The sequence below is a fragment of the Phocoena sinus genome, chromosome 18 (assembly GCF_008692025.1).
Source record: "Phocoena sinus isolate mPhoSin1 chromosome 18, mPhoSin1.pri, whole genome shotgun sequence".
In the NCBI taxonomy this organism is placed as follows: domain Eukaryota; kingdom Metazoa; phylum Chordata; class Mammalia; order Artiodactyla; family Phocoenidae; genus Phocoena; species Phocoena sinus.
The window spans coordinates 6,510,021-6,527,770 of record NC_045780.1 but is presented as its reverse complement, the minus strand read 5'-3'; the positions used below and the strand labels follow the sequence as shown (position 1 = coordinate 6,527,770).

The 17,750-nt window shown below is 46.3% G+C and overlaps 1 protein-coding gene across 1 annotated transcript in view; it reads right to left on the bottom strand.

Annotated features, from left to right (window-relative positions):
* Window positions 1–17,750, bottom strand: part of MTUS2 (microtubule associated scaffold protein 2) — a 415,310-nt gene that overhangs the window by 49,840 nt on the left and 347,720 nt on the right. The window contains exon 8 of the mRNA XM_032611616.1: window positions 3,075–3,141. Within this exon, the coding sequence (XP_032467507.1) occupies window positions 3,075–3,141 (67 nt within the window). The remainder of the gene's footprint in view (window positions 1–3,074; window positions 3,142–17,750) is intronic.

The window sequence follows — 17,750 nt, the reverse complement described above, 5'->3', positions numbered from 1 at the left end:
CCTTCTCTGAGTTTATGCTAACAAGGTAACTTACTGGGGGGCCCCTAGAGAGCCTCAGGATGGGGCTGGTCACAGGACAGACCAGGTGATTAGAGGGATGGAATTTTCAGCCCCACTCACCAACCTCTAGGGAGAGGAGACGCTAGAGAAGGGGTTATAAAATCTCTTGATTCAGAGAGCTCCCAGGTCAGTGAACACAGCTAGCTCCTGGGGGAGGGACCTGTCCTGGGAGGGTGTGGAAGCTCCGTACCTCCCCCTCCCCCCAAATACCTTGTCCTGTGCGTCTCTTCCATTTGGCTGTTCCTGAGTTGTATCCTTTATGATGAACTGGTAAACGTAAGTAAAGTGTTTTCCTGAGTTGTACAAGTCATTCTAGCGAATTACTGACTATGCGGAGGGGGTGTGGGAACCCCTGAATTTATAGCCAGTTGGTCAGAAGTATAAGAGGCTCCTGGGACTTAGGACTGGCACCTGCAGTCTAGTGGGACTGGCCCTTCACCTGTGGGGTCTGCACTCACTCTGAGAGTTAGTGTCAAAACTGAACTGAATTGTTGAACACCCAGCAAGTGTTCTCCATGTGGAAAAATCTCCTACACACCTGATGCCCGAAGTGGGATCAGAAAACACCACTTGGCCTTCCCTGGTGGTACAGTGGTTAAGAATCCGCCTACCAATGCAAGGGACATGAGTTTGAGCCCTGGTCCGGGAAGATCACACACGCCGCAGAGCAACTCAGCCTGTGCGCTACAACTACTGAGCCTGCGCTTTAGAGCCCGCGAGCCACAACTACTGAGCCCACGAGCCACAACTACTGAGGCCCACATGCCTAGAGCCCATGCTCCGCAACAAGAGAAGCCACCACAATGAGAAGGCTGCGCACCACAACGAAGAGTAGCCCCCGCTCGCCGCAACTAGAGACAGTCCATGCGCAGCAACAGAGACCCGACGCAGCCAAAAATAAATAAAAATAAATTAATTAAAAAAAAGACACACCACTTATTTGGAGATGTCCTCAAAGTTTACTTGTAAGTCAATTGCCAGAAATTTCCTACTTAAAAACTATTATGGTCAGAGATTCCATCAGTGTGGGATGACACATCTCAAAATCTCTGAGATGGATTCTAAGTACACGCCTGCTAGAAGATTCTGTGGTAGCTCCCCCAGAGAAGTCACAGATGGAAATGTATTGTCAATGTGAAGCGTGTCAGCGAACACACCAGGGGGTTACTTTTTGTGTTTAGTTCCCGGAAGCTCATCTAATCCAGATGGGAGCGGACTCAGAGGATGGACACCCAGCCTGACCCGCAAAGGCAAGGGAAGGAGGATGAGAAGGGAGGGGGACCTCCCTCCCCTTTCCCGGGAGCCAGGCCAACCCTAAGGGTGAGATCAAAGCAGGTGGAATCTGTCTTCTTTCGGCACCCTCCCTCACCCGCCTGGCTCCTCTGCCTGGGCCCCTCCTGCTGCCCGGAGCCCCGGCCTGCGGGAACCTCCCACTCCCCGGCCTTGTCCCTGATCCAAATCAAAACCCCTGTTCCTTCAATGCAATTCAGGGATTCTCAAAGTGCACCTAAGAAACACCTGGGGAATGAAGCAGTGCCTCAGCCTCACCCTCAAAGGTTTTGATTCTGGTGCCCTAGGGAAGGTCCCGGGAACTGATGTTCTAAAAAGCATTCCAGGTGATTCGAACACGCACCAGGGCTGGGAACCACCAGCAAAGCTGATTCTGGCTGGAGGCTGAAGGCCTTTGATTGAATTTCTTCACCTCAAGGGTGCAGAAAGCTGATGGGTATTTACGAGCAGGTATCGGTAGAATTTAGGGCAGCATTTTAACGGTCGTGAAGAATTTTAAGCAGCGATTCTTGAATGTGGGGGACAGGCCAGCCCTGTTCTGGGATCTGTAGAAGTGCCCCTAAAAGATTCTGACTTTTCGCAGCTTCTCTTTTTTCTTCTATGTCAAATTTACAATCTTTAGAAATTCCATCTCCCCCTCAGAACCGCACCCCTGGCCCCTCCCCTCCAGTGACCCCGCCCCCCAGACTCAGCTGATAAGAGGTCCAAATAAGGCTGGGGGGTAACAAGACAGGACTGATCATCTGTCTACAGGATCACTGGGAAGTCTGGTTTGTAAGCTCAATACCCCTTTCCCTTCAAGGGAATACCCTGCAGGTCAAGACACTAGAATTTATGACTTTACGGTTAACAGACGATCCTGATATTCCCGTCTTTCCCTCTCACAAATGCAGCCTCTCCAGTGGTTCAGGAACTCGCTGCTAACGTGTCCTCTGGGGCCGAATGCTGGGCTGAAGGGCCCAGGCCGTGGTGCTGCCTTCCCCTCCCCCCACGGCTTTTTCATTTGGCAGGTGAATTCTTGTTCTATTCTTAGCACTAATGCAGAAATCAAGTAAGGCTTAAACACAAAATCCCAGCGTGATCCCCGTGTGGTTCCTGCTGCACTCAGAAGCTTCGGGAAAGCACAGAGGGAGGGGCGCTGGTTACCACATCCCAGGCTCTGGGGATCTTCCTGTCATTGGCAAGGTGTCCTGCGGTTCAGCCAGAACTACACCATCGTATCAGACAAAGAGAAGGAGTTTTAACATGAACCCTAGCATTTTCTAAGCCATCCAGATTCGTGTTCTAGATCACAGAGTATTTCACGGCAGGGTGTACAGTGGCAGGAAGCAAGTTACAGGGAGCACCTAAGTTACCCACCAAAGCTGAGCTGCTTCTGCTAGAGCTGTGTCTGTCCAGGGGTGGGGCGTGACATGGAGGGGTGCTTGTCACCCCACACAAGGCAGACAGACAGATGTGCTGCCATCTGGGAGGAGCAGACTCAAGCCCGATTAGTTCCACCGTGAACTGTTAGGAAGCTGCCCGTATAACAGCGGAGACATGACATAGAAATCACAGCTCCCCGCAAGGCTACAAGAACCCACCACTGTGCTGGGGATGGTACTTCCTTTTGTCCAGGCAGGTGTGCTCTGGTTATTACCTGAGACATAACTGCTTTTGTTATACATTCACAGATAGCAGAAAAAGACACTTTTTACGTTCCTCATTGTCAATGCCCTACTTACCAACTTCATCCCTGATGTTTGCAAGTTCGATTGACAGCTCTTTTTCTTTCACAAGGGCACTTTCATTCTGAAAAAACAAAATGGATACCGAGAGTCCCCTCGTTTTAGGCTAAAGAAGCACGTTCACATGTTCAATTGATGAATCATATTAAGCCAATACTTATAAGTTGAGCCCTTCAGGAGAGAATCTTCTCATTATACAAGCATATAAAACACGTACAAAGCCAAGTCTGACTCACTCATCTGTATCACATTCAAATCGCAAAGCTTGCCGTGTAATATTAATAATATTAATAATACCCACGTATTATCTCTGCACTCTGTATACCTCAACCTACAGTAACTCTCTGCATGTCTATGTCCTACACATTAACCTGCTGTTATATATTGTTATATATTTTTAATTATTGTCACTATTACGAGGTTTTTGACCATGAAAATACCATATTTCTCTGAGGGACAGATGCTTATTTTCCCGGCTGTCCCCTTAAACTTACCCTTTGGTCCATACATGCACTGTTACCTACCTAATGAATAATGGGCAGAAAACCTAACATGAAACATTTCTCTTTGTAATAAGACCAACACCAAAACTTAAGTTTCCAAGGTGTTTTGTTCCATTCTCTGCATCGGTAGAAGGAAGACGAAGAAAACTCACACTCAAAGTGTTACTTACTGTGAAGAACGCCATTTGTCACTAAGTGATTGCTTAGTTGTTTTCAAATCAAATACATACTACGACATAAAATAGATGAGTTGAAGGCATGAGTCAGCACCAGTATTTACATTTGTTTTGATTTTTATTACTACTAAAAATAACTAGGAAAGATGTGGTACACAAATTCTCTTCAAGTGACAGATGCCAAAAGTACAGGCCCTCAAGGAAAGGCTCCTTCATCACGCAGAATGTACTCCCAAAGCAAACACTTCCAAAGAGGAGATTTCGGCCAAAATGGGTACCAAATATCTAGCACAGACATCCTCAGGGCCTCGTGAATGCTCTTCCTTTCCTAAACTTGCTTTGACTTCGATGTCAGCACCTCCGGACAACCTGTGCCGAATGGGAACAGACGGCTGTCACGATCTTGTCTCTGTGTCTGCTGCGCTTAGACCCCGGTGACACGTGTGCTACTTTGGCTTGATGGCAGGGTCTCAGGTTATCCAAAGGGCATTTGCTAAGCAATGTTAGAATGTCATGCCTAGGTAAAACTCTACTTGCATAATAAGCTGCGAGCTATTCTAGTCACAGGCATTAACAATGATGAAGTCATGCTTCTCTTAAGACTAATGCAGCAACCATACACTATGTGAGGGACAGTGGACCCCCATCCCACTCGTGAAGCTCCCTCCTCACCCCAGCCCATACAGTCCTCGCCTTCCCCGAATTTGAAGGCTGGAAATCACCCCTGAAAGTGTACGTTCTCCTAATCACTACGTGACACTGCCTCGATGCCACGCTCACAGCACAGGGTTGTCCTGAGGGTTAAATAAATTAACGTCCGTGAAGCAGTTAGAACGGGTGCCTGGCACTTACAAGCTCTACACGAGTGTTAGCTGTTACTACAACTCTGTTGTTTCCTTTGATTTTGTTTGCCACTGGATGACATCCTATAGATGACAGGTGCTTTTCCACGTTGAGTGCCTGAATGTGTTTAGAGTTGGCATATGTCTTGTTCTCTGCTTTTTTTTTTTTCTTTTTAAAGCACCTTCCTGACTCTGTCTTGATTCTACTCTAAGTTCAAAGACTAGAGAACTCAGAACAGGCAAAAGTGTCTAGTCAGACTTATCACAGGCATAGGTGCTTGGTCTAACAGCAGCGTAATACAGCCGGCTGACTTGTTACTACAAATTAAGAAAACTTGGTATTCCTGAGAGGGTAAATTTCAGTATTTACCCTGAAATAATCTCAAACTAGTGAAAAAACTAACTTGTTTCTACTATCAAGAATAATTCTGGGGCTTCCCTGGTGGCACAGTGGTTGAGAATCTGCCTGCCAATGCAGGGGACACGGGTTCGAGCCCTGGTCTGGGAAGATCCCACATGCCGCGGAGCAACTAGGCCCATGAGCCACAATTACTGAGCCTGCGCGTCTGGAGCCTGTGCTCCGCAACAAGAGAGGCCGTGATAGTGAGAGGCCCATGCACTGCGATGAAGAGTGGCCCCCACTCGCCCCAACTAGAGAAAGCCCTCGCACAGAAACGAAGACCCAACACAGCCATAAATAAATAAATAAATAAAATTAAAAATAAATAAATAAAAGAATAATTCTGAACGCTCCTATCCTCAATTTCCAAAGCACAGCCAGAGAATTGAAATATTGTCCTCATTGGTCCAGAAATAGCATCACCAAGGATTCACTCTTGGGCCGCTGAGAGTTGCAAAGACTTAGACGAGGTTAGGCAGGGATCGACTAGAATGTAACAAAAAACAACAAACTGACTCTAATCTTTCACCCAAAGCCAATGTTTCCCTCAGAGCCTGCAGAAGCCCTGGGACGAAGCCCTGGGTGGATGTTACCCGTGCAGAGGGATCCTGCGTCACAACCCATCACACCCCGCTTCCCAGCCATGGAAGAATCAGGCATTTGGGGACGGAGTGGCTTGAAGGTCCAGCGAGGAGGACAGGCCTCAGCTGGAGATGGTAATGATGAAGATCTTCAGACTCGAGTCACTTAGATCAAAAGCCACCACTGGTATCTGTGGCCAGGCCTGCCCACCCATCTTTGCTTTAGGAGAAACGTAAGTGAGAGAATGAAAGAGAAGACGCAAGAGAGGAAAGGGAAGAGGATGGGAAGGGAGAAGAGATGCAGGGGAAACAGGAGGGAAACCACGGAGGTGAGAGACCCTGCACCTTCTCCCTTTTGAGAGGCAGAGAGGAAGACGATCCATGAAGACCCAGACCCCCCTCACCCCCAACCTTCTGCAGGCACAGATGACAAAACCAACTGATCTCAGAGTCATCAAATAGACAAAGACAAGCAACAAACCTGGTGGCTAAAATGTCAAGGAAAACGAGCTTGGGTAAGGTCTGCTGATCACTACGTCAGTATTAACACCAACCTTGACCAAACACTTCCTAGATGCCAAGGCACAGCGCTGGGTAAGCCCTTTTGCTCACTTACTCCCCCAAATACTGTCAAGCAGGTCCTGGGTTTTATTTCCCATTCTGGAGGACGGGACTGGGGTTCTGTGGTTAGGTAACTGGCCAAGTAACCTGCACAACCAGCCAGGAAGTGGCCAAGCAGGAGTTTTCACCCAGGCTCCACACTCTTTATCAAACAGTAACACGAGGAGATGCTCCCCTCTGTCCCGTGCTTACCTAGACCCAACACCGAGATCCCAATTGCGCCCATCCTCAGCTTGGATCCGAGCTCTCATTACCACGAAGCCTTCCCCGTCTAACTGGAGGAGAGGCAGCGCCACCCCCGATGACTGCTCCAATGGAAGTGTTGCCTGGCTGCATTCACACCCCACCCGCCCCAGGCCCTCGCTGTGTTTGTCCTTGGTGTGGATTCGTCAGTTGCACTTCATTTCCATTCTAGCCTCTGTGTGGCGGTAACATCGGATAGGGCAGCTACTTCGCTTTTCCTCAGTCAGCTTTCTCAAGCCCTTCCCGATGGCCTCCCAACGTGCTCCTCCTGCAGGCGCTGGCACGGCTCTGCTCACGGAGGCCAGCCGGAGCAGTCTGGCTGCAGCCCTCCTTCCTTAAGTGCTTGATTTTGAAATGATATCAACTCTTCTAATCTGTGAATTCTCTGCATCAATCACGTTACGTTTTGTTTCCTGCAAACCAAACCAGAATGATGCGATGCAACGGAATGAGTCAACAACTGAGACTTCAGGGACACTGCTCCTTAGGCAAGAAAGGGACCTAAAGGGAACTTCCACTCTCCACTCCCTGCCTCAGAGAGAAATCTTTCCAGCCACTGTGGCTCAACGGAGCCCAGCAGCCTTCCTGCCGGGCCCTGAGGTTCTGCTCAACGTCTGGAGTGAGGCTGCCCCAGAGGCTCCCTTCCGAGGGCTCTCATGCACCATCCCCCTCCCCCACCCTAAGCCAGGTCCGGAGTCATGATGCAGTGGGAGGGCTGAAATACAAGCAGGGCCTCCTCGAGGCCTCAGTGTCAGATCAGTGCTTCCCTACATGGGGAATGAGTGGAAAATTCCTCGCTGGTGCCAAGCACATGAGCCCCTGCGTTCAGCCCGATGGGCTAAAAATAGATCTCAGCATTAGGCATCCCAACTACCCTAGTGATACAGTCCAGAAACTGTCAAGTCGAAGAAGCCCGTTTCTCTAAAATTACTGTTTACTCTAGGACGGGCTTAACTAGAAACGGACACTTGGAGAACATTCATCTCGGCCCCTCACCAGCAGCTGTGTTTCTTAGCCGCCTCTTTTATGTTGTCACGCACCTCTCCTTCGCAGTCCGAGTCCTCTAGTGTCTCTGGCGTGGTCCGCTGCGCTCACAGACGGAATCCCAGATGTGCTCTCCCCACGGAACATCCGAGTCTCCCCTCCACCTCTTGTCCTACCAGGTCTGCTGCAGCGAAGCCCGCATTTCTTCTTAGACATGGCGCTGCAGACTCTGGAGAAACGCTGCCTTTGATCTTTCCTAGCTACAGAAGCCTGGCAAAGCGTACAACCTGCTCATCAGCCCATTAACGTCAAGCAACCGGATGTGTGGCCAAGCCCCAAGCAAGCCTGCCACACTCTGTCATCCTAGCATGCTTGGTCAACCGGGGGCTGTCTGTTCTGGGGGCTGGTGCCGCCTGTGTGATTGGTGGTGGCGGGAAGTGAAAACGCCCATCTGTGTTATCATCATCCATGTGACCCTACTTAGGCATCAGCCACCTAAGCCCCTCCCCCAATTAGAAATCGACAGGACAGCCTGGTTTTGATTAAAATTGAACAGATCTGTTTTGAATGATAATCAACACATAAAACGCTGCGTGAATCTGAGGTGCTTTCACCCCAAATGATCCAGAAACAGGAATGTATCCAACACTACACATATTTACTTAGTGTCTACTAGGTGGCAGGCAGACAGGCCAGGCAGGATACTTCTGCCTTCAAGAAGCTTAAGAGTCTCCCAAAGAGTCAGTAAATAAATAAGCAATTACAAAACAATGTGATACAACTCAACCAGGCAGGGCTGGCCTGGAGATTTCCTGAGACCAGAGGATGCGTAAGCAGGGGGCCCAGGAAGGGAGCAGCCCAGGCAAAGGCCAGAAGGGCCATCGACACAAGACAGCACCTGGGGCTATTTCTGGGAACCTCTGTCACCCCCATCAGAGGGGCCCTTTGCCTTTTCTTGCCAAGTGTCTGCTTCTGGTCTCTGACTGTCCCTGAAAGAATGCTTGATCAGCTACAAGCGTACTGACGACAACTTCATAAAATTCACTTAGTTCTGAGTGTTTTTTATCAGCTCCCTCTTCCCCATTTGATTTTTTTTTTTGTTTTTGCGGTACGCGGGGCCTCTCACTGTTGTGGCCTCTCCCGTCGCGGAGCAAAGGCTCCGGACGCGCAGGCTCAGCGGCCATGGCTCACGGGCCTAGCCGCTCCGCAGCATGTGGGATCTTCCCAGACCGGGGCACGAACCCATATCCCCTGCATCCGCAGGTGGACTCTCAACCACTGCGCCACCAGGGAAGCCCTGATGTATTTTTTTAAAGAGGGACATATGTATGTACATTAAAAAAATCTATATATATATATATGTAAGCTTAAAGACTCCCAACTAATCTTTCCTATCTTTTTAGCCTGCCCTGAAATCGGTGCAGATCAGGAAAATTCAATCAGGTGAGCTGGGCCACTTTTTCCCAGGCTAAACAAAAGAACCCTAACGAGGAGTGAAAAATTAAAATATCTACAGAATTCTGGTATTTGAGGAAACATCCAGATCCTTTTTATTATGAATTTTTGAAATCCTAAGTCATATACTACACATGAAATGACAAAGAGGTTAAGGGATTTCTTTCATTCTTCCCAGAAACAATATTGCTTCTCACTCATGAGTTCACAGCTGAGGGTTTAATTCTACACGGCAGAACTTGTCTTAATAGGGAAACATTTTCTTTTGTATTTCAAAACGAACCAGCCACCAGGTGACATCAACAGAACACCTAAGTCTTCAGTGTTGTCCTCTTTTCACCCTTTGTGAATACTGCATTCATTTTCAATATTAGTATTACTGTGAAGACTGGCCAGATTCGTAATACAGCTCTGTGGAAAATTCCTTTGGGAGGTGAACTGACCTTTTATTCATTTCAGTTATTATGGCTTTAAGGCAGCATTGATGCCATGCTTTGACTTAATCAATAAGTATTATTTCTTTCACATATAATTAACACAGCCCACTGTATTTTATGTCTGCTTTTCTACTCGGAAATGAAATCTAATATAGACTGGTCAAAGGGAAAGCATCATTCACATTTAATATTCTTAAATATGTGTCAGTGTCTGGTCGCGTGGAAAATGAGCAAAGCCATATCTGGTTTCAAGAGAAACCAGACTAAATTTTAAGATGCATCATTCCAGCCTTTGCCTTTGTGCATGCTTGGGTGTTAATGACCGCAAAACATCTAGCTTACCTAAGAGGCGGTAGTTAATAGGGGGGCATCAGAACAAACCTGGATTACCTAGGAACATTTAGGAAGGGCAGAGACTTGTGGGGCCCAAGGAGAAGAAATGTGAATCAAAAGAAGTAAGGCTGGAAAATTCTGGATCCCAGAGCAAGCAAAAGAAAGGAAAATTAGCCAGAACCATGATTTTTAATCCACCTATGTCTCACTGAAGAAGTCTCTTGACCTTTCTGGATTCTATCGTCTTTGAGTGACCTTCCCAAATTTATTACTGTCCCATCACCCGTGCATACCTGGGAGAAGCAGTGAGGTGCCTTCCCCCAACTCACACCCCTACCAAGAATTTAGAGAAAAGGTAAGTAAGATTAGCCTCTGAGATGATAAGCAACACAGAAAAGGTTAGGGTAGAGATATGCAAAGTAACCCCTAAAGGGAAAGGACCGGACCTAAAGCAGTAAGACAAGAGCGGGTCATAGAAATGGAAGCAAAGCAAAGGGAGATTGGAAGAGGCAGTCACCAGGGCGAGTAACAATCGCACAGCCTCCCACATGATTTCAGGCTGGAGTGGGGATGGGACATGAGGTCACTGGATGCCTAAATAACATTCCATCCTCATCAAAGCTTCTTATGAGGCTAGACTTTGACTCTAAAAAGAAATCCCACGTTTATCGGGTTTGTAATCATTCTCTTGCTGGTCAGGTGTATTACTCATTGTTAAAAAACAAGTTGGCGTTCTAATTGTACATCTACTTGATTTCTCTTAGTACCTCAACGTTCCTCAGAGTGACGAACTCTGGCAAGTGTCTGCATGTGCAGAGCTGCTGGCTTGAGCCTGGACCACACTGAGCCTGCTGGTGAATGGACTCTTGGGGATCCATCTGGGTGTCCCAGGGGCCTTCCTGGGTCATACTTGTCCCTTTCAAATCCCTGTAGAGAATGAGTCTTCCTACGGACCGCCTCTCAAATCCCAAGATGGATCCCTACTTCTTCTTAACTCAAGTTAAAAAACCTGGGTCTGGTTTTCAGCCTAGAAAACATCTCCCCACGCTCCCTATGTGCTTCTGTATCCCGATGCTGACTCTCATCTTTCACCAAAGTGGGCTAAAACATCTTCACCCCTGAACTCTTTGCTTAGAGGTACAGTCCTTCTCAAAACTCTACCCTGTTCCTCAACGTGCAAGTCAGGATCCACTCCTTCCAAGAAACCTCGCCTTATATTCCAGCACTGACTTCTCCTTTCACTGGATGCCAGAAACAGGTAGGATCAGTACCACATGACTTTCACTTAATGATACTCCAGTCTTGTACTAATGCTTGAATTGCCCTGTATGTGTTACTGTTGCCTACCTCACTTGCAATTTCTCTGGAAAAGGTGGAAATACAACCAAACAAATAACTGGTAAACTCCATAGGACGGGCTGTGCCTTTTAGGAATTCTTTGCTAGTCCCCATAATAACTGGCACAGAGCAAACGAGTAAGAAATACCATCGATGTTTTTACAGGTATTTTTAACGTTAAAATGCCTAGGCACGATCAGCTTTTAAAAACTATTTGTTCACTTAACAACTTTTTATGCATTTTATACTCTAGGTAAGATTCCTTACTTTCCGCCCCCCCCCCCCCCCACCAATAAACTCATGTTAAAGAAGCATCTTAAGACTAACATTTCTTGGGGCTTCCCTGGTGGCGCAGTGGTTGAGAGTCCGCCTGCCGATACAGAGGACACGGGTTCGTGCCCCAGTCTGGGAAGACCCCACATGCCGCGGAGCTGCTGGGCCCGTGAGCCATGGCTGCTGGGCCTGCACGTCCGGAGCCTGTGCTCCGTGACGGGAGAGGCCGCGGCAGTGAGAAGCCTGCGTACCGCAAAAAAAAAAAAAAAAAAAAAGACTAATATTTCTTGGCGCATCTCTGAACTGATGACTCATCTACAATCGTCTCCCCATTCTTTTCAAAACATCTTCAGCTGCACTACAATCAAACTGTTAAAGACATTTTTACTTCACAAAATAAAGTTTTCTATTTTGTATCTATACAGAGTTCAGAGGGAATGTTTCCTTTCTTTTTTTATGGTTTATTAAAATGGGCTAAAGTAATCAGAAACAACTTCATTGACCATTTTATCAGGTCTCTTTCAAACCAGGTTGATGCTGGGATTGTCAGAGCTGATCAGCAAACTGAAGGCTTTTATTGTGGGACTTAAAGAGTAAACTGATTTCCAGAGTTTGGAATGGAATCCCATAATAGTCCTAGTAGACCATGCCTGGCCCAATAGGTAACTATTGAATAAACAAATGATTTTGGCATACTGCCTGCGAAGTTATGCTGAAAGGTGGGTAACTAAATAAAACAACAAATTTTTTAATGAAAAAAGGAAAGCCCTTAATCCCTAAAATGAGCACCTATGAACATACATCTATAAAACCGCCAGTGGGAATACCATTCTAAAATACAGCAAAGAAACATCAAGAAATGTGGGTGTAAACTTAATGAGAAAGTTTATAAATGCTGTGTAAGCTTTTAAGTTTTCATCAGGAAAGAATAATTTGCCTTAAGGTTGAAGTTTCAAAGCTAAAACATTTGCAAGTCACTTAAACATCACACTGCGATGAAATAACATTTAATTATCTTCCTAAAATCTCCAATTTAAAGATTGACACAGGGATAATAGTTTTCAACAACCTGATTTGAAACAAAAGAGGAGGATGGATTCACTTCAAAATATATTTTCTCTAAAAAGACCTTTAATCAGCTACTATTTCGAAAACTTCTGTACCAGAGCTTAGAAATATGAACATTATAATATTGTTGTACTTGTAGCAAATCCTTCCCTTTTATAATAATTACTGTTACAAGGCTTCCTTCAACACCTTTTGGTGACCATTTCTCTTGAAAAAAGGGCTTAATCACTTCCATGTTGGATGTGCAGATAACTGAGTGCAAAGGTTGCATACTTCTATTTGTCAAAAGCACATAAATGTGTACATAAATACCTCAGTTCTTAGTCACGGTAGCAAAAGCCAATCCCACTGAGATAGTTATTTCTACTGGAAGAGAAGGACCAGGGGACTTGTAAGGCATCAGTTTAACTTTCCCAGGTGGTACGTAACCCTCCTTTAGGTCAAGGTTCATAAACACAACTGATAACTAAGATGTTCCCAAGTGACCTCCTCGTAATGTGTTTTATATTAAGCCATTCATTTCCCTGCACCTGGTCACATACTATACCTCAAGCCATACAGCTGACGCCCATGAGTAGAAAGGAGGGAACTTCAACCTCTCGTTAAACTCCATTTCATGCATTTTGAGAAATCCAAATGTGTGTGATAATAAAATATACCACAGAGACAAGAGTGGTATATTTTATTTTATATCACTACTAGAAATGCCAGCACATTTCTAACAGTGAAATTAAAAGCATATCTTAATCCCTCTGCAAGCTCACAGGCAAATGTCAAAAGCAAAGAGGCTTTGTGTTGGAATTGTCATACAATGCTTGCTCACACTCTGTTCTCCATTCCCTGGCTGTGAATTTTCCTTCCAGTGAAAACTGGAACACACCCTCAGGCTCTCCAGCTTCTTAAGTTTTCACCTCTATGTTCTTCACCCCTACGTGAGGCAAACACGTACAGAGAGAATAACTGGACCGGTGCTTGCTTCTCTGACCTTAAGAACAGAAATTACAAGGATGGATGCTGTTTGTCAAAAAGGGTGGCAAACTTTCAAAGTTACCAGTTGGCCGAGGGAAACACGTCTAGCTAATCTAAATTCCCCACTGGACCGTCTTAGATTTCGCAGGTACATTAAAATGCAGTAAGAATATTCCAAGGATTTCTTGGCAGTTTGAATTTCAAGATGTTGGAGCAGAGCCCTCCTGTTTCAGGAGAATGCAACAGTTACATCTGAGACTGCAGGAAGGCAATTATGTAAGGCACTGCAGAGTATGGGAGACCCTGGTGTTTCTGCCAACACCGCTCCCATTCGGCACCGGGAGCCAGTCAGGGCGGCCTCATGCTCACCCACAAGACAAGTGCACACGCATGCCGGGGACAGGGACAGAGGCGCTGGCTCTGGCCTTCTCTCTGCCCTTTGGAAGGAGGAGGGGAGGGAGAGAGAGACAGGGAAGGCAAAGTACCGTCTTGTCCAGGCACTGAAGGCAGTTATAATGCTTGCAGCAGCAGTGGCCCATCTCGGCAGGCTGGCTGGCAAGGGGACCTCCTTCATTCAGCGTGTCGGCGGGTAATCGCTAAGGCGAGGTGATGGCTCCAGCGAGAGGGGCGCGCCGCTGGGAGCTGTCACAACTTCCATGTGGTCCCCTCGGCTACCTTATTTCTCCTAATAACTTCTGGAATCCGGGAACCAGAGGAAGGAGAGAAGGAGGAGGAACGCGGGGCGGCCGCGTTGGGTTCCCGCTGCGGGGAGAGGCAGGGCGGGAGCCAGGAAGGGAGGGGACAGTTGGAGGGAGGGTCACTTTGCCACTGGAATCCTCAGAGTGAGGCAAATCAATCGTCGCGTAACAATCGAGCATCTACCGATGCCACCTCCCGGAGGGGACAGCCGGCGCGCCGCTCCCAGCCCTCCCCCTCGCGCGGTCGCGCCCCGGCGCGACGCAGCCACGCCTGGAGAGGACGCAGGAAACACAAAAGGGCTGGTCTTCCAGGGATGCTTGGGCTGAGGACCACGGAGAGGACTGCGAGAGACGTGGCTCTGCTCAAATACTGGCTTTCTATTTTCCCGAGAAGTAAAGACGCTTATAAACGTGATGCATAATACACGGCCTTTCCTCCATGTAACCCGCCTCTCAGGGCATCGTTGCCTGGGCGGAGCGGGGCGGCGCGGAGGGGACCACCCATTGCTCCTTTTCAAATTTGTGTGCCACGAACAGTTTTGCCCCATTGGAGGAAATCTTTATATTTGAAATACAATCGTGAAATCGCTTGTCTTATTTGACAGACCAAACCATTCAAGTGGCTTAAGTAATTAAAATTGGGGTGTGGGCAGCTATATCTCGTGGGCATATCAGCATAAAAGTCTTAGCGGACTGGATCTTTCTGGACGATTTGTAATTTTTCAAAAAGTTCAAAATCAAAAAGGGACAGGGGTGGGAGCGAAGGTTTTTTTTTAAAAAATTTCAAAAGAAACGTGGTATTTAAAAATATGTTTGTGTAATCCTGAGAGAGATGCAAATATTTATGAAATTAACTTTATACTTCCTGATATCTCAGGGGAGAAATCCTGAAATGTACTGTCTGCAGAAGTATACAATTTTGCCCATTAAATTTACCTAAGACTGGAAGCAGACAATAGTTAAAATTAGATAATCTTACTAACTTGAGATTTTTCCAAGACGATTTTAATTAAGTAGCACAGGCGACTTAGATTTGCTTGTAGAGAGGTCAAGGATATTTGGTGATTAAATAACAACAGACCAGAATGTTTGTCGTCAACTTGAAAGAATAAACTCAAATCTTTCTTTAGCACTAACAGGTAAACTGGTATAATTCTTTAGGCTGTTTCTATTAAAATTTTAAATGTACATACACTTTGACCCAACAGATCGACTTCTATCCTACAGTAACACATATATACGAGAGTGTATGCATAAGGATATTCAGTTTAGCGTCATTTGTAACAGCATAAAAACGGGAACACCCTCGATATCTAGCCCCTTTCCAGTGTATGGAAATTTTTATGAAAAATGAAGCAGAACTATACACACATATGCGTTTGTATACGTCTACAATAAATCTGTTGGAAAAAATCCCACCGTTCATCCAACAGCAGCTGATCCTTGGGGAATGGAAAATAGGGGCGAGGGAGTGAATTTCCACTGTTTACCATCTTGCCAGAATGTATTACTTTTATTGTTTTCAGACAAAGTGTATCAGGGGAAGGCAGTGACCACCGCCTGGGCTCTTTGATGTCAGGAGGTACACAGGTGCCTCCCTCTCACACAGGCTTGCCCTCTCTGGCAGTGAGCTCAGGCAGACCTCTCGGAGAGAGAAGAGCTGACAGGACCTTGAGCTTCAACCTGGTCTGAGAGCTGTTGCTGGAGGCTTTTGACACCATGGGAGAAAAACCTGATATTGCAAGAAGCGATGCCTTGGTACACCCATGTTCATAGCAGCACTGATCACAAACCAAGACACTTGGGAAGCAACCCAAGTGTCCATCGATGGATGAATGGATAAACAAAATGTACCCATCCATACAACGCAATATTATTCTGCCTTAAAAAGGAAGGAAATCCTGTCACGTGCTACAACGGATGAACCTTGAAGACCTTACGCTATGTGAAATAAGCCAGTCACAAAAAGACAAATACGGTATGATCCTACTTACATGAGGTCCCTAGAGTCGTCGGATTCCTAGACACAGAACGGTGGTTGCCAGGGGCTGTGGGAAAGGCGGGAATGGGGAGATACTTAATGGGGACAGAGCTTCAGTTTTGCAAGATGTAAAGAGCTCTAGAGGCTGGAGCCTCATAATGTGACTGCACTGAATGGTACTGAACTGTACACTTAAGTGGCTGAAGTGGTAAATGTTATGTCATGTGCATTTTACGACAGATAAAAATAAAGAAGTGGTGGCGTGCATTCCCCTGGGCGTAGGCGGTCCTTGCACAGTAAGTTTCTGATCAAGTGAAGACAGAGCAAAGCCTCTCTTGTGGGTGGAGCAGCAGGGCAGGGGGGCTCTAAGAAGCTGGCGTCTCCCAGCGCCATGTGCAGAAGGCTTTCTTCGGGCAGAACTGCGTTTCTGCACCTGAGGACACGGTTTCCTTCTAAATTAGGATTTAGATTGCACCATCCTAGAAAATGACTGCTTGTTCTTGTGAGAGGTCTGAGCATGCTTGCTCCCGCTGCTGCCCACAGGAGAGAGGGTGAGAGGCGAGGCTTCCCAAAGAAAGACGGATTCAGCTTCTCTTCCTGTGCACAGAGGGCGCCAAGGGGCCCGGGACTGGCTGTGCTCAAATCGCACACATGGTGAGATCTCAGAGCAAACAACCCAGATTTTGAGAAATGTACCAGTGTCCTAGAGTTACGCCGTCTTTATTTGGTCAGTGAAAAAACTTCAAATGTACTCAAAAACAGAGGGATAAATATGAAGGACCTTCATATACCCAGTTTCAACAGTTACCAAGATTTTGGCACATATGTTACATCTATCCCTTTTTTATTTAAACTTTTTTTTTTCATATGTCCATCACCCAGATTCAGCAATTATCAAGATTTGAAACTTTATTTTCACTTGTCCCTTTTTTCTTTTTTTGTTTGTTAAAGTATTTTAAAGTCAAGCCCTACATATTTTAGTATGCATTGCTGAAAATTCTGAGCATTTTTACATAATCACAATGCTGTTAAAACCGCGAACAAAATTTACAATATATCCTTGCATCTAACACTTAGTCTGTAATAACATTTCCCTGGCTTCTCTGAAACAAAATTATTTTACAGTTGGTTTTCTTGAGCCAAACTAGGTTCACATATTACATTAGGTGTTAAGTCTCCTAGGCCTCTTTTATCAACCAGTAGGGCCCACCCTCCCCTTCCTATCTCCCTGCCGCCATTGATTTGTTCAGAAACTGGGTTGGTTGGCTTATAGAATGTCCCACATTCTGGACTTGCCTCTTTGCTTCCTTGTAATGTCATTTCCCTTGTTCCTACAACCCTGTAAATAAAATTTAGTTCTTGAGGCTGGATGAGATTCGAGGTTGAATGTACCTGGGCAACAATACCTCGGATGTGATACTGGGGGCATGACCCTGCAACCCATCGGGAAGCACACAATGACTGGGGGTTCCATCGTCAGTGATGCTACAGTGAATCAGACGTGATGGCTTCATCTCTTCCATTATGAAGTTCCCCATCATCAGCTCATCTAATGCTTTTGTTAATGATTATTACCTGAATCGACTATTTCATTAGGAGTTACAACATGATGTTCTGACTCTATCATCCTTTTGCATTTCTTGGCTAGACCTTTTATACAAGAAAAGAAGTTTTCTGTATCAACTAGGGCGATTTCAATTCCCAGCAATACAGGTTGTACAGGAAAGATGGGATAAATGCTCACTCCTTTCCCTTTAAGTGCCAATTTTCT